The 23592-nt window shown below is 43.0% G+C and overlaps 1 protein-coding gene across 8 annotated transcripts in view; it reads left to right on the top strand.

The window, feature by feature from the left end:
• KIF14 (kinesin family member 14) overlaps nt 1-23592 on the top strand; it is a 130704-nt gene that overhangs the window by 32899 nt on the left and 74213 nt on the right. For all 8 annotated transcript variants that reach the window (XR_006273758.1, XR_006273759.1, XR_006273760.1 and 5 more), the window contains exons 14-21: nt 124-226; nt 433-584; nt 2721-2868; nt 3418-3570; nt 4420-4546; nt 5270-5363; nt 6393-6531; nt 17698-17795. Coding sequence is in view for 4 of the 8 variants with exons in the window: in XM_043490878.1 (XP_043346813.1) it covers nt 124-226; nt 433-584; nt 2721-2868; nt 3418-3570; nt 4420-4546; nt 5270-5363; nt 6393-6531; nt 17698-17795 (1014 nt within the window). In the remaining 4 variants the exon portion in view is untranslated. The remainder of the gene's footprint in view (nt 1-123; nt 227-432; nt 585-2720; nt 2869-3417; nt 3571-4419; nt 4547-5269; nt 5364-6392; nt 6532-17697; nt 17796-23592) is intronic.

Here is a 23592-nt window from a genome sequence, read left to right as displayed (position 1 = left end):
GAAAGAGATTAAGTCACATTATCTAAATCATAAATTTCATGGATAGCTGGAATTAAGTTGCATAACTTGGTTTTTTGTTCATGATTAGCTATTGCTGTCACATCTGATGTTTCTCACTTTCAGTGTTATCAAAAATGTTGATGGTAGAGTGAGTATTACGCCACTGGGAGAAGCGAAGACGTATGTTAATGGGAAACACATTTCAGAGCTAACAGTTATGCGTCACGTAAGTTATTCATCACTGATACAAAAATAAATATATTTATGCATGGCTTTGAAAACACCTAGCATGAATGGTAGATTATCTGACTGCAGATTTTGAGATTGAATTGTTCATCCTGACAGAATACTGGATATTTTGATGTATTTATTTATATATATATATAATTTGATTGTAAGATTAGAGACTGATAGTGTGTCTGTATTTTGCAGGGTGATCGTTTGATTCTCGGAGGAGACCATTATTTCAGGTTTAATCATCCAGTAGAGGTTCAGAAAGTAAAAAGTGGGACTACCCTTTCATGTGATGGGCCAAAAGATTTCGAATTTGCAAAAAATGAACTGTTGGTTGCACAGAGGTCACAGTAAGTATTGTGGTGCCTTCCAAGTTAAAAATAAACTGCTTATCTGCTAATGCAGCGTGCTATCTTCTAGAAATGTATAGGCATATAAACTGCATAAGAATAAGTGAAAGTGTAAAAAATAAAAAAAAAAAAAAAGTAACTCTTTACTTCTCCTAAAATCCAAAATGTTAATAAAGTTGAATACACACACAATGATACTGCAATGTTTTTATAACCATGAAACATTTATTTTTGTAATCTCTGTGCACTCTTTTGATTAACTGTTTGGAATTCTAATACATAATTCTTATTATGACATATTTCCATCAGAAGCCTGAATTCTGCTAAAATTGTCTTCTCACATGTAATCTTCTTGCTTGCCAAAAGATTAAATTGAAAGTTTATTCTACTAAAAAAATCCAACACAATATTGCAAAATTCTTCATATTTTACTTTCCAAAATAACACACTATCATCACACCAGTTTAAATTATTTTGGTAACTTATTTCAAAATACCTGTCAGCGAGTATTTCTGTAACAATACAGACAACAAAAAAGATTCGGGGAAATATTTTTTGACAAATAGATTCCTTACTAGGCATATTAATACAGAACTCTGAGTAATTCATTTAAACCATATTTCCCACACCCCTCGAAAGCAGTGCAAAGGCTTGTGGGAGTCAGGGGTAATGGAGAAGCTGAAGGAGAGGAAAGTAATTGCTGGGAAGAAGCTTGAGTATGAACTTGAACGGTTGTTGGGTATGGGTGGGAAAAGTACAGAACCAGTTTTTTTTGGGGGGGGGGGGAAGGGGAAGGTATTGTTGGGGAGCATCCCCCATGCAGACCCTGCCTGATGCCTAGCCTCTCTCATTCAATCAGGCACATTTGTCCCCATGTGGTCCTGCACCCCCTCCACTTGTCCCCATGTATCTGTGCCCCCACTCAGTCATCCTCCTCCCCCTGTAGCTCTGCATCCCCTCCCCCTCTGCCCATGTGGCTCTGCACCTCCACTCCCATTCAGCCCCTGCCCTAGTCTGTCATCACCCACTAGCCCTTATGAGCCCCTGTCTGACCCCCCTCAGCAGCCCCATATTGTCTGTCTCCCCATATCTCCTGTCTCCTGACATGACCCGACAGACGCTGTGAAGAAGGCAGACTCTTTCTCTTCCCTATTCTAGCTGGGGCTGGCCAGGAGCAGCTGCTGTGTTCTAGCACCACAGCACCCTCTGGTGTGCAAAAAGCGGCACTGCATCAACTTTTCAGCAGAAGCTATTTTCTGCAAACATTAAATAAATAATTTTTTTAATTAAAAATATATGCGGCACATGAAATATGCATGCACAGTGTTGCGGAATTCCCCCGGGAGTAATACTTTTCTGTGCCTGGGCTCTATGTCATGGGAAGCACACATGAGGAACAGTGGTGGCTCTTCCAGGAGCTGCAGCTAGACAGGAAGGATGCAGCTATTCCAAAGGCTCCTGCTGCCTAACCCCAAATACAGTTTTGGCTGCAGGCTTTCTCTTCCCACTCTGATTAGATCAGTGTAGGAGCACAGAGTACCTTACCTTTTATAGAGCAGCAACAACACAGAGGATGGTGAACAACATTTGTATCCAGCTGTAAGTGGTATTATGAGGTGCTAAGGGATGTGTGTGTGTGTGTGATGTGGCACCCTGTTGGCCCATAGAAAGCAAGCTATCAGCCCACTATGGTCACCCATGGCACTTGGAAATCTGCAGTCCTCAGTCATTTAAAGTTTGGCTTTACTTTTAAAGTTTCACTTCTAATCCACGTGACTGTAGATTTGTGAGTTTCTATAGCAGATGCTATTTGTGAAAGATTCTCAATAAAACAGTTCTTGAAATCAAATTTAGTAAAATAGACATAAAATGTAGCAGCTATGGCTAAAAAGTCTCTCTCTCTCTCTATCTCTCGATTTTTTTCCACTGGGGGAGGTGAGAACCAATAATCAATAAACTATAAAAACTTAGCACACCCACCACAATGAAAATGAGAGGATTTTAGACCTAAATTTCACTTTTGACAGAAGCAATAAAGTAATGAATATAGCATTTGTTAGTCTTTTTAACTCGTATACAACATACTAAAAAAGGTTAAAAGCTAACATTTTAATTTAAGTTACTCACTACTTCCAGACTTGAATCAGAAATTCAAGAGGCACGACTGAAAGCCAAGGAAGAAATGATGCAAGGTATACAGGTTGCAAAAGAGATGGCTCAGCAAGAACTTATATCTCAAAAAAAAGTATATGAAAGCAAGATAAAATCACTAGAAGCAGAACTGGTAAATTGCTTTGTATAATTAAACCAAAACGTGGATTGTGTAATCTTTCATGCTGTCTCGCATGCCTGAACAGCTGAATCCCTGGCATGCGCTCTCCTCTCCTTTGAAACACTTATAAAAGTCCACCTATTGTATGAAGTATTCCAGCTATAATGCATTCTTTTTGCACGGCGTTTTCATTCTTTCTTGCATTTGCTGTTCTGCTAGTTTGCTTTGGGGCAAGGACTATTACAAGCAGGATAAAATTTTCACTGTGTGCTGGCTTGATATAATTAACAGAGAATAATATATGGTGGCAAAGTGATAAATTTATTATACTTTACTTCTCTGCAAATGTACTACAGGGTATAATAGTTGATGTTCATTGACTGGGATATAACCTCCCATTGCTGCGAAAGTGAATTTCTCTGTAATCTATAGTGGTCATAAATCTCTCATGGACTGAAAGAAGAACTGACTCTAATATCTATCTTTAGTGAATGGGTTGGATGCTAAAGCATGTGATTTTTTTTCTATACCCCATATATTCTGTCCTTTTGGTTTTTTTAGAGAGAAGAATCTCATAAGAAAAAAATTCAGGAAATGAATAACCAGCAGACTGCTAACCAAATACAGGAACTGGAAAAAGCAAAGCAACATCTTGAGTTGGAAGTACATTTCAGCAAGAAGCGTCTGGAAATGGAGACATTCGCCACCAGACAGGTAATTTTAAAACATGTGTTTTGTCTGATCAATCTATTTATACACACCATTATGGTATTATTTAACTTCATTGGCTCTCTTAAAAATAGTCCTCTCCAAAATGATTTTAAGATAGACATCTCATTTATTGTCCTCTTATTAAATCAGCTGCTATTTGGGGAATCAGAAATAACAAGGTTAGCTATAATTTTATGTAATGGGGGCTGGGTTGCTGATATCCCAAACTTAGGGGAGTGTTGAGCTCACCAAAAATGAAGGACTCAGGCATAAGTGCAAGCAATTGGGGAAATATTAAGTATTTAATAGTTAAGTATTTGGGGAAATATCTGAGGGAGCCAGAATACTTTCAAATTTTGTTTCATCAGATAAAAACATGAAAGGAGACTTGACAGCACCCCTGAAAAAGAGGAATTATTCCTAAATAGTATTAATAGATGGTAATACCTTACATTTTGACCCAGGTTAGGTTTCTACATTTGCTGACTGCAGTAGACACCAAAACTTCATTATTTTCTATGACTGCTAGTGCGCATTTTTTTTCATCTTTAAACTTCTATGATAGAGATTTTTTCTTTTTAAAATAATTGATAGAAAATTCTGTTCCCTTTTTCTTGAATTCAGCAGTCCCATTTAAATAATGCTCCAACATATACATGTGAGAATTTAAGCAAACAATGAAAATTGGTAGAATTTGAGTCATCTTAACTGATGTAGTAGAGGGATCAGATCAAAAAGAAGTATATTGTAAAGCTTGTACCCTCAAAAGATAAAATAACCTCTCACCCTGTTTTATCCTTTTGCTTCTTGTAAAAACATTGTCATGGATGGATCTATATGTCTTTTCTTTAGGCTTTAGAAGATCATACTATTCGTCATGCAAAGATTCTTGAAGCTCTGGAGGCTGAGAAGCAGAAAATTGCTAAAGAGATAGAAACTCTCCAGCAGAATCATGGAAATGGGAATAAAACGACAACTAGTATGTGGGGAGGAGGGAGGTCGTGTACAGTATAACTTTCAATTCATTATTATGTCCTCTGCTGTCAGGCAATGGAGAGCCTTTCTCCCCTTCTCTTCCCGCTTGCTGGGATGTTTACTTTCTGACCGAGACCTCTTTAGTCTCTGTTTTCATCATTCTTCTTGTGAGAAAATTGCTGCATTTCTGGCTGAGATGGGATCCTAGTAGCTTAATCTCTTACCCCAACATGTTATCTTGGTGGAATTGAAGTTATAAGATCTTCATCTTTACTGTTTGGATGCAATCCTTTCCCTTCTTGAGACATGCACATCAGGCAGTGCTAGAGTGATACTTTGTTCACATTTAGTTGAGCTGGGTGAACAAACAAACATGTAGATTAGCATACTTCCTCAGCAGACCCAAAGGTTCTCCCATTATCAGACGGTCTAGGCTTTGTGGGAAAGAGCAGGAAACACAGTTGTGGAGACTGGAGGACCAGAGCAGGAAGGTAAAATGTATTTGTTTCTGAAACCATTCAAATGTGATACCTGCCATGATTTAAATGGCATTCCAGTTTTGAAATATCCTTTGAAAGTGTTAGCTGTCTTTTAATGTTTTCAGTAAATTGGAAGTCCGTGTGACTGCCTTGTCCACCAAACTCCTGTAAAGGTCTCCTTTTTTGGTCTGGGATCATTTCGTTATGTTTGATCCAGTCAACCATGATCTTGTGTGTTTTTTATTTAGTTAAGCCTAACTGGAATTCTATGAAACTCTCTCTGATGATCCAGGAGGCCAATACTATTAGTAGCAAATTAGGAAAGCACACAGTCTTCTGCAGGTGAGTTACCTAATTCACACACAAGGCACGTGTAAAAAATAACTGAACTTGATGTTGGATGTAGAATGAGCTTTTTCTTAGAAAACTTTTGCTTAATACTCTAAACTCAAAACTGTTGGTTTGCAAGCTATTTTGAGTAAACTGATTTATAATAAATGCACAACAGAGAAACTTCTATTTAAGGCTTCTGAAGAGCCAGGTTCCTGTATACCATTTTGGAATTTCTCCCTTGAATATGACTGTATTACAAGAAAATTTTACCGAACCAACCTGATTACTCCTGTATTAGTAGGAGTGTTGTAAGCAAGACACGAGAAGTAACTCTTCTGCTCTATTCCGCGCTGATTAGGTCTCAACTGGAGTATTGTGTCCAGTTCTGGGCGCCAGATTTCAGGAAGGATGTGGACAAATTGGAGAGAGTCCAGAGAAGAGTGATAAAAATGATTAAAGGTCTAGAAAGCATGACCTTTGAGGGAAGATGGAAAAATTGGGTTTGTTTAGTCTGGAAAGAGGACTGAGAGGGGACATAACAGTTTTCAAGTATGTAAAAGGTTGTTACAAGGAGGAGGAAGAAAAATTGTGTTTCTTAACCTCCTGAGGATAGGACAAGAAGCAATGGGCTTAAATTGCAGCAAGGGAGGTTTAGGTTGGACATTAGGAAAAACTTCCTAACTGTTAGGGTGGTTAAGCACTGGAATAAATTGCCTAGGGAGGTTGTGGAATTTCCATCATCGGAGATTTTTAAGAGCAGGTTAGACAAACACCTGTCAGCAATGGTCTAGATAATATTTAGTCCTGCCATCTAGTGCAGAGGACTGGACTAGATGACCGCTAGAGGTCCCTTCCAGTTCTATGATTATATTATTTTAATTATCCCATTGATATTATTTGTTACTTAAGCAAACCAAATTTCTCAAAACTAATCTTTGTCTACTATTGGCAAACTATTGGCCTCATAGTGTTCCACTAGTCCACTCTTTTGTTAATTTTGGTGATCATAGCTTTTGTATTTTATTTTTTTAAAATTAGACATGATGTATCAGAACAAGGAAATGGCATTGGACCTTCTGTTAAAGTGCTGGTTCGTAACCTCAAGCTGGAAATTGCAACTTTCTGGAGCCTGGAGAAGTTTGAATATAAGCTAGCAGCAATGAAAGAACTCTATGAGGTCTGTAAGAATTGAAGAAAAACTTCACTAATTGTAAACATTTAATTTATATCGATGAAATCAAACAGGAGTTAGAGTACAGAATTTGACAGATTTTAAAAGCACAGATGTTTAGTTCATTAATGTAGGGCAAGGGAAATCCTAGTTTTTACTCAGTTTTATGCATTTTATATTTTACTTCATCCTTCCTCAGGTAAAGCTCTCATTTACTTAGTAAAAACTGAGTAATGACTTCTGGACTTGGATCATGTTTGTAACTGGGGTGTGTGTGTGTGTGTGTGTGCGTGCGCGCATGCGCACGCACATGTGTTCATGCATGCTCATACATTCGGAGAAAATATTGATTTTAAAAGTTTTATGGATTTTTTCAAATTTTCATTAGTTTTTGGGTCTTGCTAGTCAAACACATAATTTGACATTCAGCTAGATCCTTGTTTTCAAGTGCAATCTTAGATTTTGAAGGGTGAGGGAAGGGTTTAAAGACCTTTTTTTCAATGTAAAGCATCTATCGCCTAATAAACTATTCTTTAAACTATATTAGTGAAATGCAGCAAAAATTTCCGTCACTCTAATTACATCTCCTTTAGACAAACTATAGAGTTTATACCTTGTTCCCTTTGTACATGCAGTGTTTTGTATTAGGGTAGATGGTGTTAACATTAATGCTTTGTACATAACAGGAGCATGTGCAAAGGAAGGGGTGGGGGACAGGGAAAAAAAAGAAAGGTATCTGTATTTGACTTCACAGTGGTACATTATTAAAAAAAAAACTTTTAAAATTTGAAATTTCACGAAAGCAGACACCACCTTCATAATTATATTGCCCTTTTTATTTAGTCTTGTCTGTATGCAACTTTTCCCATTGCGTATCAAAGTTAAAATGGTAGGCCTTGGTCTGTGCAGGAGGAAAATATACAAAGTTCGGTTTATTACCTCTGACACAATTCTTTATAAACATATAAGCACAGTGTAAATTGCCCATGTTCTAGGACAATGTCCTAAAGAGCACCATGGATTTATACATTGTGTGAAGTTTTAGAACTGGTAGCTTACTAAGCCTCGTAAAAAAGTTCACCCAACCTGCTGGGCCTCTTCAGATTCCTTCCATTTTTAGGAGGGCAACAAAGAGTGGTCTTTCTTCTGCATTCCAGTTCTCATTTCAGGAGCTTTGCAGAGTGCAGTATCTTTTCTTCAGTGTGTACAATATGTGAGGGTGTAACAGATTGCATACTAAAACAAACACAGTAGATGGTATTCAGAGGTGAGCGCTGGCTGCAGTGCAGGAAGGGTCCAAAGCTATCAAGTGGGACCATAAAACAGTTTGTCTTAATTAGTTTATACGTACTTCAGTCTGTATATTCAGATGCTCTGGATATAGGCACACTTGTTCTTTTTTCCTTTCAGCATTTATTTTGTGCACAGCCTCATGCATTGTTGAAAAATTAGTAGAAAACACTGCGCTATGTCAAGGTTATAATCAAACATTTTGATTTTTGCTGTTTCTAAATGAAATTCCTTCAAACATTTCAAAAACACTAATTCTAATGGAGCATTCAGGCTGTGTCTACACTACAAAGTTTTGCTGACACAACTTACATCAGCATACAGCCACTACGGTTAGAATATCTCTTGTGCATGTGCATATTTGGCTCCTTGTGTTGGTGCTGCATGTATTCACCAGGAGGGCTTGTGTCAATGTGCAGTGCACCATAGGGAGGTATCCCAAAGTGCAACACATTCAGTGTGCTCTCTTTTGGGTAGTTTTGGCAATGCAAGGTGGGGCAGAAATGGATAGCTCAGAAGTGACTGAGAGCAAGGGGTCAACTTCCCATAATGCAGTGTACTCCATTCCATAATATCTGTATCCTATCATTTTTATTGCCTATTTTCAATTTCCATGAATGCGTGTGAGACTTGTCACTGTCTGTCTATCACCTCTGACAGAACATGGTGTCTGCACAGCTCTGCACCATTGTCCTGGGTGTTGCAAGCACAGGACGCACGATTCTCCAGTATTTGCAGAGCTGCAAAGAAGAACCGTGGGGATGATTTCCTGGCAGTCACTTTGCTGTGAGACATAGCAAGAGCCAACTGAAGGTTGTTGGTGGCATTCACAGAACTGCTGCAAATGGTGGAGTGCCACTACTGGGACCAAGAAACGAACACTGAGTGGTGGGATTGCATCGTAATGCAGATTTGGGATGATGAGCAGTGGTTGCAGAACTTTTGGATGTCCAAGGGCACATTTCTGGATCTGTGTGCTGAGCTCGCTGAAGCCGTCTGATACAGGGGCACCAAACTGAGAGCTGCACTGACAGTGGAGAAGCAAGTGGTGATCACACTGTGGAAATTTGCAATGCTGGATTGCTACCAGTCAGTGGGAAAATCTACTGTGGGGGCCATTGTCATGTAAAAGTGCAGGGCCATTAATAATCTCCTGCTGTGCAGGACTGTGACTCTCTGCTATGTGCAGTGTATAGTGAATGTCTTTTCAGTTATGGGGTTCCCAAACTACGGTGGAGCAATAGACAGCCTGCACATTCCTGTTTTGGCCCTAGTTCACCTTATTACAGAGTACATCAATGGAAAGAGAGGCTACTTCTTTGAGTGGTTGCTCATGTCTATTCCATATTAGGTGTGTGTGTGCTCGCCACATGCACCAGTGCCAGAAGTTTTCCTCTTAGCAGTATCTGCAGGGGACTGGCTCTGGTGCCTTCTGGAGTGGCGCCCACACGGTGCAGTATAAGGGGTGCCACCAGCTCCCTCCACCCTCAGTTCCTACTTGCAGCCAATCGTGGTGCTGGAACTTCTGCTGCTTCGACTAGCATTGTTTCGTTCTTAGTTCTTGCAAACTTTGAAAACCTGTAATGTTGTGTATTTAGTTAATAGTTCTTAGTTATCCTTAGTAATAGTTCCCAACTCTTTGTTAGTCCTGAACAGGACTCGGCCAGGGGATGGGGATTGCCCCAGGCTTTAAGCGCTGCAAATGGCCTATGCCTGTCAATGATCCACATACCAGCTGCCTAAGGTGCTTAGTATCTGTGCCGTATCTGCAAGTCCTTCAAACCTAGGACAAAGAAGGAGCGTGATATCTGTCTGAAAGTGCTCCTGATGGAGTCGGGACTCACTCTGGCACCGGAGCAGTGGTGAGGACCGCGGCCTCTGTGCGCAGTGCTCTGCTGGTGCCATCCAGGAGCCAGCACCGGTCCCCCTCCACGGCTCCAGTGAAGAAACCAAAAAAGATTGTGGGGGAAGATCTCCTACGTCCCGTAAGGTAAAGGAGAGGGCTGGGGACAAGCCCAACCCGTGCTGGGTAGCTCAATGCCCCCATTGGGAACTCGGGTCCCAGCTCAGGTTGAGCGGTGCAGCCCATCCCATACTTTTCCTGTGACCCCAGATAGCCGTGCAGGCTGCAGCCAGCTTCAGGTGCCGTTGACGCCCTAAGGCCTTCAAGCAGCTCAAGAGGTCCTGATCCTGAGTGTCACGCTCACCAGCTCCAGTGGTATCCCAGTTTCGGGGAAAACCCGCGTTGGGATCCATACATGTATCCCCGCCTCAGCGGCACCATTCCCCATAGAAAGGGACATCATACCATTGCTCACCCACCTGAAGCAGTCACACCTCAGGACTAGAGAGGCAGGCTCAGCTGAGGCCGCTTCGGTCCCTGCATGGGGGCACTAATCAAGGGACTCAAGGCATACCTTGCCCGTGGATTGATGCAGACTCTCTGGGACATATGCCACCCAGCAAGAACTCCAGGACCAGCCCTAATTGTTTCCAAGTGCCCGGTACTGATCCTGGGACCGATCAGACACCAGAGACTGTGAATTGCAGGGTTGTCATGACCTGTCTCAAAGAAGGATATCGCCCTACTGAGGACGGTCCTCCTGGCAACCGGCCCATAGTAGCTCCCGGTCCTGTTCAGCGTCCCGGTACCAGTCAAGTAGCATGAGGCATGGATTTCTGGGTATCCGACACAGATCCTCTGAACACGTCAGTCCCCAAGACCCAGACCAAGACAATGTCACTTGGACAGGCTGGCTTTGGGATGCAGCGACAGGCACCAGTCGGACAAGAGCCACCACTCAGCCCGATCCTGGTCGCCTGGTACCAACTGCTCCGCTGGTAGCTCTGGCTCGGAGCGAGGTTCCCTGACGGTAGGACAAGCCCCAGTAGTGGCGGTGCCAACTATATTATCAGCACCAAAACCTGCCCCAGTGGTCGGCAGTATATTATCAGCACCAAAACCAACCGCAATGGCCAGCACCATGGTACCTGTGCTACCCCTGGGGGTTCACCCAACCTTCCCAGGATGCCCAATCGGTGTTGAGAGCCTCGGAGAGGCTAGCAGCCTTGGTATCCCATCCCCCTCCGATGCTTGAGGCTTCAGGGTGTAAGACCCCGCGTGTCCAGGAGAGCAAGCTGCTGGACCACCAATGGGCATGGAGGTTCCCGCAGCACTGGCATCGTCCTTGCCAGACGAGGCTATCATGGGACCCCTTTACCCTGTTCCTCAGGATGACACCAAAGTGCACCAGGAACTTTTGAAGAGGGTCGCTTCTAACCTGGGGCTTCAGGCGGAGGAATTGGAAGAGCCCTCGGACTCTGTTTGATGATCTCTGTTCCTCAGCTCCCACCAGGGTGGCCCTATCCCTTCACGAAGGGGTCTCCAAAATCAGTAATGCCCTGTGGCAGACTCCCTCTTCCCTGGCCCCTATCTCTAAAAGGGCCAAACCTAAGTACTTGGTGCCAAGACAAGGGCACAAGTACCTATACTCCCACCCAGCCCCCAATTCCCTTGTGGTCGAGGTGGTTAACCACAAGGAGAGGCAGGGACAGCTCGGGGCCACCCCCAAAAATAAAGACTTGAGGAGGCTGGATCTTTTCGGACATAAAGTTTTAGTCTTCCAGCCTTCAGGTGAGAGTAGCCAACCACCAAGCCCTCCTTGGCCGATATGACTTCAGTATGTGGCAAGCAATGGCCAAGTTCGAAGGGTCGCTCCCCATGGCTTCTAAGAAGGAGTTCCGAGTGATCCTCAATGAGGGCACAACTGTGGCTGAGGCGGCCCTCCAGGCAACATCAGATGCTGCTGCATGCACCAGGGCTTCCGCTATCTCCATGCGGCAAGTCTCTTGGCTGCTCCTCTCTGGGTTGTCCACTGAGGCCCAGCAGTCAATTGCAAGACCTGCCCTTTGACGGCGGGGCCCTATTTGCAGAACAAACAGACAGCAAGTTGCATGGCCTCAAGGACTCCCACACCACCCTGAAAATCCTGTGTCTCTACATCTCAGCCCTAGCACATAAGCAGTTCAAACTGCAGTAGCCTTAAGGCTGGGGGACCCAACCTTGGCAGGACCAGCCCCATAAATGAGCCAAGGGTTGCAAGTGTTGCCCGAGCCACCCACCTCCACCCTCTTCCCAGTCAGGCTCGACCCGTAATAAGAGGGGGCCAAACAGTCGTTTTGAGGGTGTGCCTGATGGTGATCTACCAGACTATTCTCCGGATCCATCTTTCCCAGTGTTCTCCAACCACCTTTCCCCTTTCCTTCTGGCTTTGACCGCTATAACTTTGGACCCCAGCACAGTGGAACGGGGTTATACCATCCAATTCCTTTCTACCCACCTTTCCCACCCACCTTGCCCATCCGTCTTCAGGGACCCCTTTCATGAGAGTCTACTCGTGCAGGAGGTAAAGGGGTTATGACAGCTGGGTGCGGTGGTCTATTCCCAGTCCCGAGACCCCTTGGAGAAGATTGTTGCCGTTCCCCAGGCGATACTTACTGACCTGGTGGACCGACCACAGGACAGTCCTGGAAGGGGTTCCATTCGACAACCCTCCTCATTCCATCAAGTTGGTGGCGGATGCCTCGGCTGGAGGGCATATCTCTGCAACCTCCAGATGCAGGGGATGTGGTCCCTGGAGGAGGCATGGTTGCACATAAATGTGAAAGAGCTCCACGCAGTCTGGCTGGCGTGCGGAGTCGTCTTGCCCCATCTGTCGGGTGGTAAGAATCTTGACGGACAACGAAGACTCGGCAAGGGGGAGCACGCTCGTTGGCTCTCTGTCAGGAGGTGCTGTATCTGTGGGACTTCTGCATCAGCCACGAAATCCACCTGGAGACTTGTCACCTTCCTGGCATCAGGAATATGCTGGCAGACCAGCTCAGCAGGGACTTCTTCTCTCACCATGAGTGGTTGCTGCATACAAAGGTAGCCTGCATGATCTTCAAAATGTGGGGATCTCCCCAAGTGGACTTGTTCGCTACCAGATAGAACAGGAAATGCCACCAGTTTTGTTCTTCACAGGGTCTGAGCAAGGACTCTCTCTCTCCGATGCCTTGCTCCTGTTGTGATCAGGGAGCCTGATTTATGCGTTCCCACCGATTCCACTCATCAGCAGTGCGCTGGCAAAGATCAAGAGAGATCAGGTGCAGGTTATCATGATCACCCCAGCGTGGCCTTGCCAGCATTGGTTCAGCACGCTCATGAGCCTGTTGGCGGTCCCTCCCTGGCCCCTGCCCAACCGACCTGAGCTGCTGTCACAGGACCATGGTAGGCTCTTACACCATAACCTTGGGTCCCTCCACCTCTCAACATGGATGCTGTGTGGCTGAACCTGGAGGAGCAGACCTGTTCTGAAGGAGTCCAACAGGTCCTCCTGGAAAGTAGGAAGCCCTCAACTAAACTGACTTATCTAGCCAAGTGGACAAGGTTTTCCCACTGGGCGTCTTGCCCTTTCATTCCTCCAGACAGGCTGTCCTGGACTACCTGCTCCATTTGAGGAACCAGGGCCTGGCGCACTCTTCCATTAGAGTGCATCTTGCTGGCATCTCTGCTTTTCACACGCTGATCCAAGATCAGATGGTGGTCTCCCAAGACATGACGGTCAGATTCTTGAGGGGGCTGGAGAGACTCTTCCCGCAGGTGCGGGTTCATGTCCTGCAGTGGGATCTTAACGTGATCCTTTCTAGGCTCACTGGTCCGCCCTTTGAACTGCTAGGTTCCTGCTCCCTTTCCCATCTGTCATGGGAAGTTGTGTTCCTGGTGGCGGTGACGTCAGCGAGACGGATCTCAGCAATTAACACCTTTGATCTCCTGAATGGCCCTACATGGTCTTCTACAAAGATAAGGTTCAGTTGCGGCCCCACCCAGCCTTCCTGCCAAAGGTGGTCTCCACCGTCCATATGAACCAGGACCTCTTTCTCTCAGTGTTCTGTCCCAAATTGCACAAGACCAGTGAAGAGAGGCATCTTCACACCCTGGATGTCCGGAGGGCCTTTGATTTTTACTTAGAATGTACCAAGCCTTTCTGTAAGTTTACTCAAGTCTTCATTGCTGCAGCAGATAGGTTGAAGGGTAATCCAGTGTCCTCACAGAGGATTTCCAATTGGATTACCACATGCATAAGGACCTGCTACAACCTGGCGGGGGTTCCACTGCCACTGATCGTCAGAGCCCACTTTGATGAGAGTGCAGGCATCTTCGGCGGCCTTCCTGACGCCCACCCCTCTTCAGGTCATCTGTAGAGCTGCAGCATGGTCCTTGGTGCACACGTTTACCGCTCAATATGCCAGGGCTGACCCTGGGTTCGGCAGAGCTGTGTTGCAATCTACACGCCCCTGAACTCCTACCCACCTCCAGGGATATTGCTTTGGAGTCACCTAATATGGAATGGACATGAGCAAGCACTCGAAGAAGAAAAGACAGTTACCTTTTCCATAACTGGTGTTCTTAGAGATGTGTTTGCTCATGTCCATTCCACAACCTGTCATCCTTCCCAACTGTCGGAATTTCTGGCAAGAAGGAACTGAGGGTGGGGCGAGCTGGCGGTACCCCTTATACTGCGCCATGCGGGTGCAACTCTAGAGGGCGCCAGAGCTAGTCCCCTGTGGATACTGCTAAGGGAAAAACTTCCGGCACCAGTGCATGTGGCAAGCACACATAATTCCTATTATGGAATGGACATGAGCAACGCATCTCAAAGAACACCAGTTATGGAAAAGGTAACTGTCTTCCTTTTTTCCACACTTATGCAAGCGCTGGTGGATCACTGGGGACGGTTCACTGACATCATGGCACTTGGGTCTTTAAGAACACAGGGCTGTTCAGAAAGCTACAAGTAGCGACCTTCTTTCCCAGCTGACAGATTACCATTGACAATGTTGAAATGTAATGAAGCTGTACACTAGTAATCTTGACAGCACCAAGGAAAGATTCAACTACATTCAGCTACACTCAGCAGTGCAGAATGAGAGTTGAATGTGCTTTTGGTAGATTGAAAAGGGGCTGGGATTGTCTACTCACCAGATTGGATGTCCGTGCGAAAAATATCTCAATGGTTATAGCTGCCTGTTGTCCTGCATAGTATTTGTGAAGCAAAGTGGGAAAACTTGCTGCAGGGATGGAGGGCGGTGGTGAAGTGGCTGTCTGCTGAGTTTGAACAGCCAGACACAAGGGCTACCAGACGAGCTCAACAAGGAGCTCTACGGCTTAGGGAGCTTTGAAAGAGCACTTTAACAGCAAGCCACAGCAATGTGCTTTGGTGTACTGTACTCAACCTGGCACTGCAGTTTGGAGGCCTGTTAGGAAACGTGTGGTGCTTGCTGTACTTCTGTGCATGTATCATGACAGTACACCTATTAATGTTGGTGTGCTTGATGTACATTTATGACGACTACTCTGTTTGTTTGACACTGATACTATAGGCCGCGAGTGTATGAGACTACTGCTTTCACTGACAGCAGGCATTACACAACATGTGGTGTTAACTAATAAAGACGAACAACTTTCAGAACAAAGGCGTTTTATTCACTTACAAAAACAGTCCTGTGTACATAAACAAACTGCTCCACATGGCCCCCCAACTCTGCAGGGGAATGAATAGCAGATAGCATCTTTACCTCTGTCATCCTGCTACCTCTTGTAGTACAAGTAAACTAATGCAAGATCGATAGCTGTGTCCTGCTAAGTTAGGGGTGCCTTCACAGTAATGAGAAATTTATTTACATACTTATTGGAGGTTCCTTCCCCTACATCAGGTTTGCCTATGCTCAACTGCAGAGACTGGCTGAACTGCAGTGGAGTCAAAAACAGGTCCTGGCTCAACACACTGGACCCTCCTGGTCATCTGTTCCCATACACCGCCACCTCTTCCTTGCTGTCATCCTCATTGTTCATGGCAGGGGCCTGTGACTCAGGCTCCTCAGAGGTTTCTAAGGTGGGGTGGTGGGTGGGGTGTCTAAGCATCAGGTCTGACTCATACCAGATGGATTGTTATCCTCCCTGGCCTTCTGATTGGCCTGCCACAGTTCCTTGGCTTTCATATGACACTGCTGTTGGTCCCTGTCTTACTCTCTTTTCCTGCATTCTCTGAACAATCTGTTCGTATGCAAACTAGATACCATTAACTTGGGTTTGAATAAAGACTGGGAGTGGCTGGGTCATTACACGTATTGAATCTATTTCCTTAAGTATCCTCATACCTTCTTGTCAACTGTCTAAATGGGCCATCTTGATTATCATTACAAAAATTTTTTTCTCCTGCTGATAGCTCATCTTAACTAATTAGCCTCTCACAGTTTGCATGGTAACTTCCAACTTGTGTGTGTGTGTGTGTGTGTGTAATCTTACTATATGTTCCATTCTATGCATCCGATGAATTGGGCTGTAGCCCATGAAAGCTTATGCTCTAATAAATTGGTTAGTCTCTAAGGTGCCACAAGTACTCCTGTTCTTTTTGTTCATAGATATTGACACTTCTGCAGCTGGTTCAGAGCTGTGCCTGCACAGCCCTTCTCCCCGCAGCCCCAGGAGATCCAATAGCTCCTGTCTACTCCAGACAGGAGTGTATCTGGAGTGTGTAGCTGACATAGTCAGCTGGGAAGTTGCATACAACAAGGGAGAGCAGATAGAGGTGTGCTCGCCCAGCTGGACAACTAGGAAAAGCCATTTCAAAATACATGAGGGGTTTTAAAGGTGGAGGGACTTATGGTATGCATGACCCCTGGAGTTAACAATTGTGACCAGAGCAGTCAGTGTCAGGCATAGTGGGGCAGCTGCTGGTGGACTTTTTGGGTCAACATGGGTAACTCATGTCTTCACTTGAGCTGTGTCACTTTCTACACGTTGACCATAGCTCAATTCTGCTCAGGGAGCTGGTGTTTCTATGTCAGTGTAATGGGGCACACACATCAGTGGCAGAGACATTTAAGTGTACAACCAGGTTGACACATCGACCTAACTTTTTGTAGTGTAGAACAGCCTAACCCAAGCTTGGAATTTGAAAAGACAATTTGAGCCCCTGGAGTCCCAAAAATACCATTTGAAAATTTTCTCAGTGGAAAAAATACTGGCTTTTCATGTTTGGAAAATGTTATTCTGTAATATTTATCAAACCTTTAAAAGAAAATTGCCTCTCAAATGGTGAAGCATGAAACCCTTTCATCTGAAAGAGTAATTTTTTCAGACAAATGTGGGTATATGAAATCAGAAATTTAAAGAGAGAGCTCCAGAATTCTTCCGTCAGTATTATCTGGTTCAAATTTTGTAAATGGAGGTGTGGGGAGGGAGTTGGGGGAAATTCTGTTTCTATGTATGTCAAAAAAGTGTGTTTAGGTATATTTACTATGAGAAACTGCTTTGGTCTTAGCACCTAATCGCTAGTATTGCCATTACATATGGAAAAATATGGCTAGAATGGTTATATAATTCTAAATGTTGTTAGAATGCAAGAAACTTTAGTGAAATCTAAATGCATTGAGTCTTTATTGTTCTGCTTCAGGGAGTGAGCTGTAAAGTAGTTTTGTCCTTGGCTTTCCCAAATCCAGGATGCTGGACTTTGTCTTCCCTAAACTTTTATCTCGTTTGTAAAGGCTAGTGTGGACACTCCATAAAAGTTTGTAGCCTACAAAAAATCTGTGGAGACATTTCTGCATTAGCAATTACAAATATATTAAATACTTCAAGTTAATTGCAATCCGTTAACTTGAGACACAGAGGTCTAATGTAACATAACTTTAACAAGCAAGCCAACAAACATTTATTTCAAAAGGCAAATGCTAATATTAAAGATCAGTCTACTTTCTTTACAAATAAATTGTAAACTTTTATTACACTGTTCCTCTTTTTAACATAGCTAAAAAAACTGGATTTTCTTCTCCTTTCAGAGTAATGGTAGTAACAAAGCTGATGTATTTTATGATCCTGCTGATGAGTGGGAACCTGACCTTACAACTACATCCGTTTCTTCCTTTTCCAGAAGGAGGTAAATAATTTATTATTCTAATTTTTTATATTTAAAAATTATATTTTCAGAAACTTGTTGATTGGTATCATTAAATGTCTGAATAAATTTACATTTTATTTTATTTGCTTTATTACAGTGCTGACACATTAAAAATTATTTGCCATTCAACTTCCGTATTGGCGAGGAGGGTGGAATTGCACTGATATATCTTAAAAAGCTCTGAGGCTCTTTTGCACACATTATGCCAATAATGATAAAATATAATTTCATGTATTTTTGGAATGGCTGAAGTATGCTCTTCATGCATATTAATGACTTTCCTGTTGTGAATGTGAAACACTTAGCTGTGACATTTTTGTCTTTTCTTAAAAGTGACTTTAAAAAAAAAATTATTCCCCATCTTGTTACTTTATAATGTACCTGGGAGGCCTGAAAGGTGTGGGTTTTTCTAATAGTTTTTTTCCTTATGTTTTCCCTTGGAGAGATCAAGAATGTTGAATTTTTTGCAGTACTTTTGCTGGAGGTCTATTTTAAGGCTTGTCTGCACTAAAGTTTTTACCTAATTGGTTGTCAATTAACTTAAGATAGTTTGGAGAGTGTCCAGACTTACCTTTATAAACTAGCAATCAATTTAATTCCTGAGATTAAAAAAAAAAAAATATCTTCTAGACAAACGGTCAGAGTAACCAGTCACATGGACTTGACCGTGTCTATACGAACAGTGGTTTGCCAGTATATCTATTAAATGTCCAAAAAAAACCCTTACTTTAATGCAGAGTTAAGGTTGCCTGGTGATAGCTGACACCCTTCCAGAACATCGAGCTCAAACTTGTGAAAACCAGGAAATACAGATTTCAGAGTAGCAGCCATGTTAGTCTGTATTTGCAAAAAGAAAAGGAGTACTTGTGGCACCTTAGAGACTAACAAATTTATTTGAGCATAAGCTTCTGATGAAGTGAGCTGTAGCTCACGAAAACTTATGCTCAAATAAATGTTAGTCTCTAAGGTGCCACAAGTACTCCTTTTCTTTTTTCAGGAAATAGTTACAGTAAATGCCTGTACAGTCTTAAGTCTGCCTCAATAAGCCCATAACAGATCTTCTCACTTGCCTTTGCTATGTATTGCACAGGAGCCCCCGATACTTTCATGCTTTTCTTATTCCACAGAGAGAACTCCACAATACTAAATTTTACAACTCTTTCAAACCCTTTCACAACTCCTTCACTGTAGGCACACTAGATCATCAAACGTTATCCTTTCACTTACCCTTCCTTAAAATTACAGACCACGTTCATTGCCCACCTAACTGCTGACAATCCCCATGGCAAGACCCCAGGCCCTGCTAGTGACACAGTCTACAGAGCACAGCGATGGAATGAGGCATACTGGGTCTGTCAAGGGACAAAGGCAACTTTTTTTTTTTTTTTTTGGTCCTCCTTGCACCTCTTTCATGTGATTATACACACGGGTCAGGGAGAGGGCCACAAGTTACCTTGTATCGCAATCACAGCTCTTCCAAGCTATTACAGCTTCCTCCACCATTCAGTACAGTTATACCTAATACAGTGAATAAAGCTGGAGTTACATGCAGATAATGCCCAGTGGCTATTGCCAGCTCTGAGGGGCAGAGTTAAGGTTGTGTGGACATGAAGTTGTACCTGAACTTTAAAGAACAACATCCCCCCCCCACCTCAGGCTACATTCATACATCATGGGGAGAACTAAAAAAAAAAGGGGGGGGGTGCCTTTAAAGGCAGATCTAGTGTATATAGGTACAGTATAGTTTTTATGGCTTTTTCAGTGTGCATTGTAAAGCTATAATGTCCAACATTGTGGACTATCATCAAGTAAGCCGTAAATTTAACTAAAGAGAGTAGTTGTCTAAAGAGAATAATTATCTTTCATTCACAGCAGTTATTTTATAATCCTAAATTAGGGCTGTCGATTAATCGCAGTTAACTCACGTGATTAACTAAAAAAAAAATCACTATTAAAAAAAAAAATTAATCGCACTGTTAAATTGAAATTTATTAAATATTTTTGGATGTTTCTTTTTCAAATATATCCATTTCATTTACAACACAAAATACAAAGTGTACAGTGCTCACTTTTATTATTTTTATTACTAATATTTGCACTGTAAAAATGACAGTATTTTTCAGTTTACCTCATACAAATACTGTAGTGCAATCTCTTTATCATGAAAGTGCAATTTACAAAAGTAGGGGGTTTTTGTTAAATAACTGCTCTCAAACACAACAATGTAAAACTTTAGATCCTACAAGTCTGTTGAGCCAGTCACTAAGAGAAACAAATTTGTTTACATTTAAGGGAGATAATGCTGCCCACTTCTTAATTACAATGTCACCTGAAAGTGAGAACAGGCGTTCACATGGCACTGTTATAGCTGGCATCGCAAGATATTTACATTCCACATTCACTAAAGATTCGCATGCCTCTTCATCCTTCGGCCATCGTTCCAGAGGACATGCTTCCATGCTGATGATGCTCATTATAAAAAAAAAAAATGCGTTAATTAAATTAGTGACTGAACTCCTTGGGGGAGAATTGTAGGTCTCCTGCTCTGTTTTACCCGTATTCTGCCATATATTTCATGTTCTAGCAGTCTCGAATGATGACCCAGCACATGTTGGTCGTTTTAAGACCACTTTCACTGCAAATTTGACAAAATGCAAAGAAGATACCAATGTGAAATTTCTAAAGATAGTTACAGCATTTGACCCAAGATTTAAGAATCTGAAATGTCTTCCAAAATCTGAGGATTGAGGCATGGAGCATGCTTTCAGAAGTCTTAAAAGAGCAACACTCTTACGTGGAAACTACATAACCCAAACCATCATAAAAGAAAATCAACCTTCTGCTGGTGGCATCTGACTAAGATGATGAAAATGAACCTGTGTCGGTCTGCGCTGCTTTGGATTGTTATCGAGCAGAACCTGTCATCAGCATGGATGCGTGTCCTTGGGAATGGTGGTTGAAGCATGAAGGGACATATGAATCTTTAGCGCATCTGGCATGTAAATATCTTGCAATGCCAGCTACAAAAGTGCCATGCGAATGCCTGTTCTCACTTTAAGGTAACATTGTAATTAAGAAGTGGGCAGCATTATCTCCTGTAAATGTAAACAAACTTGTTTTCTCTTAGCGATTGGCTGAACAAGAAGTAGGACTGAGTGGACTTGTAGGCACTAAAGTTTTACATGGTTTTATTTTTGAATGCAGGTTTTTATTGTACTTAACTCTACATTTGTAAGTTCTCTTTTCGTGATAAAGAGATTGCAATACAATACTTGAAGTAGGTGAATTGAAAAATATTTAAAGTGCAAATATTTGTAATAAAAAATAAATGAACACTGTACACTTTGTATTCTGTTGTAATTGAAATCAATATTTGAAAATGTAGAAAACTACATATTTTTGATAAATCATATTCTATTATTGTTTAACAGTGCGATTAATCACAATTAATTTTTTTTAATTGCTTGTCAGCCCTATTCTAAATCTTGAAGCTGTGGGGAGGGGGACTAGGGAAAGAGGTGAAAAATACTAAAAATGTATTGTGTTCTAAAACAGATTTTTTTTTCAAATGTTTGTAGGTATCAGCAATACAAAATAGTATCTGGTTCGGAAGGTTTTATTTACACTTTTATAATTTAAAAGCATCATATTTAAAAAAGTAAATTGCAGCTGAGCCAAGACCTTGTACATGAAGTTTTAGCCTTGTAACAGTGTTTACGGCTGAATTGCAAACTCCTGCAAATAGTAGCTTATAATGGAAATGCTGACAGATCCTTAATTATGGCTTTGCTATGGGGCACAGATATGATGCTGCTATTCTGCAGTAAAGCAGTTTGGTTTAGCTGATTGTAAATCTTTTTATGCGTTGTTGACAGCCCAAAGTAAATTCTACCCTGGGGTTAAATAAAAGTTCTTTAAAAGGAATCTGACAGGCAGTTTCTTTATTTCTAGTCTAAATATTAGTTTAACAATAGAATAATGTTGGAATGGCAACAGCTTTCCTGGCCTGTTGCTTGCTGGGCAGTAATTGGAATGCTATTCCTGTGCACTGTCATCTCAGTTGTGTATTTAATCTGCCTAATTTAAACAATGTCCTGTATAAAAGTGAATTGAAAGAAAAAGCTTTTGAACTGTTAACACCTGAGTTCAAGGTTCTTTGTTTCTTCTGTAACACTTGGTGACATCATTAATGGTGAAGGAAATTGAATTTAATATGCTTTGTAGTAGTTTGTGATGTTGATTATAGCAGGGGAAAAAGAAAATACTGAAACTCATGGCGTGGAGTAGGGAGAACAGACCGCAAATATGAAAAATCGGGATGGGGTGAGGGGCAATAGGAGCCTGTATAACAGAGGTGGGCAAACTACAGCCAGTGGGCCTTATCCGGCCTGTGGGACTCTCTTGCCCAGCCCCTGAGCTCCTGGCCCAGGAGGCTAGTCCCTGGCCCCTCCCTTGCTGTTCCCCCTCCCCCCACAGTCTCAGCATGCCACTGGCACAACGCTCTGGGTGACTGGGCAGCGCAGTTGCAGAGCTGCAGCCTGACCCCATGCTCTGGCGGCGTGGTATGGGGAGGGGGTGGGGGGTTGGATAGAGGGCAGGGGAGATGGGGGGGGTGGGCAGGGGGCAAGGGTGTGGCTAGAGGGCAGGTTGATCAGAGTGGGGAACAGAAGGGTTGGATAGGGCAAGGGTTCCAGGGGGCAACTCAGGAATGAGACGGGGGGTTGGATGGGGCTGCAGGGGGCAGGGAGTGGGGTGGGTGGATGGGGTAGGAGTCACGGGGGGGCCGTCGGGGACGGGTGGGTTGGATGGGGCAGGAGTCCCTGGGGAGCTGTCGGGGGCGAGAAGCTGGGGGGTTGGATAGGAGGCAGCGGCCAGGCCATGCCTGTTTGGGGAGAGACAGCCTCCCTAACCAGCCCTCCATACAATTTTGGAAACCCAGTGTGGCCCTCAGGCCAAAAAGTTTGCCCTCCCCTGCTATATAAGAAAAAGGCCCAAAAATCGGACTGTCCTTATAGAATCGGGACATCTGGTCACCCTAGCGTGGAGAGTGAGTAAGAGTTCATTTTAAAATGTGTGAATTTGGGTAATTAGCAGTTTCTATTTCTGAAAAAGCATTGTGTGTCCTTGGATGCCACCCCTGACACGTGGTGTTAGATTGTTCAACCAGCAAATAGACGTCAAGAAAAGCAAAGCTATTGTCACTTATTCCCTTTAAAAAGGGTGAGTGACTGACTATATGAAGTTATTTTCTTCTGACAGGGTCCAAAAATCAGCCTTTTTTTTTAAAGGGGCAGGCCCAGGTTTCATGTTGCTAAACCCTATGAACCAGGAAGGAAGTAGTCCTTTGTTTTCTCCAGGTTTTAGAAAGGAAGGATAGCCCAGGGATTAGGGCACTAGCCTAATACTGGGGAGACTTGGGTTGAAGTCCCTGCTTTGCCACAGACTTCATGTGTGACCTTGGGCAAGTCACAGTCTCTGCCTCAATTCCCCATCTATAAAATATGGAAAATAGTACTACCATACCTCACAGAAGTGTTGAGAAGAGAAATACATTAAAAACTGTTAGATGCTCAGATAGTAAAGTAATGGGGGCCTTACAAGTTATTGAAATAGATAAATTAAGCATCACTTAGTCTAGTTTCTGTTCAAGAATTTCCATCTCAGTCAGCGGCTCCTCCAGAGGAAGAGCTGAGTCTGACGACTATTCATCAGGTATAGCTACTGGGCTTTGTTCTGTTGCAAATCCCCTTAGCTTGAGATTTTCAGGTACTGTCTA

Source organism: Dermochelys coriacea, chromosome 8 (assembly GCF_009764565.3).
Source record: "Dermochelys coriacea isolate rDerCor1 chromosome 8, rDerCor1.pri.v4, whole genome shotgun sequence".
Lineage (NCBI taxonomy): Eukaryota > Metazoa > Chordata > Testudines > Dermochelyidae > Dermochelys > Dermochelys coriacea.
This window is presented reverse-complemented; position numbering and strand designations above follow the sequence as displayed.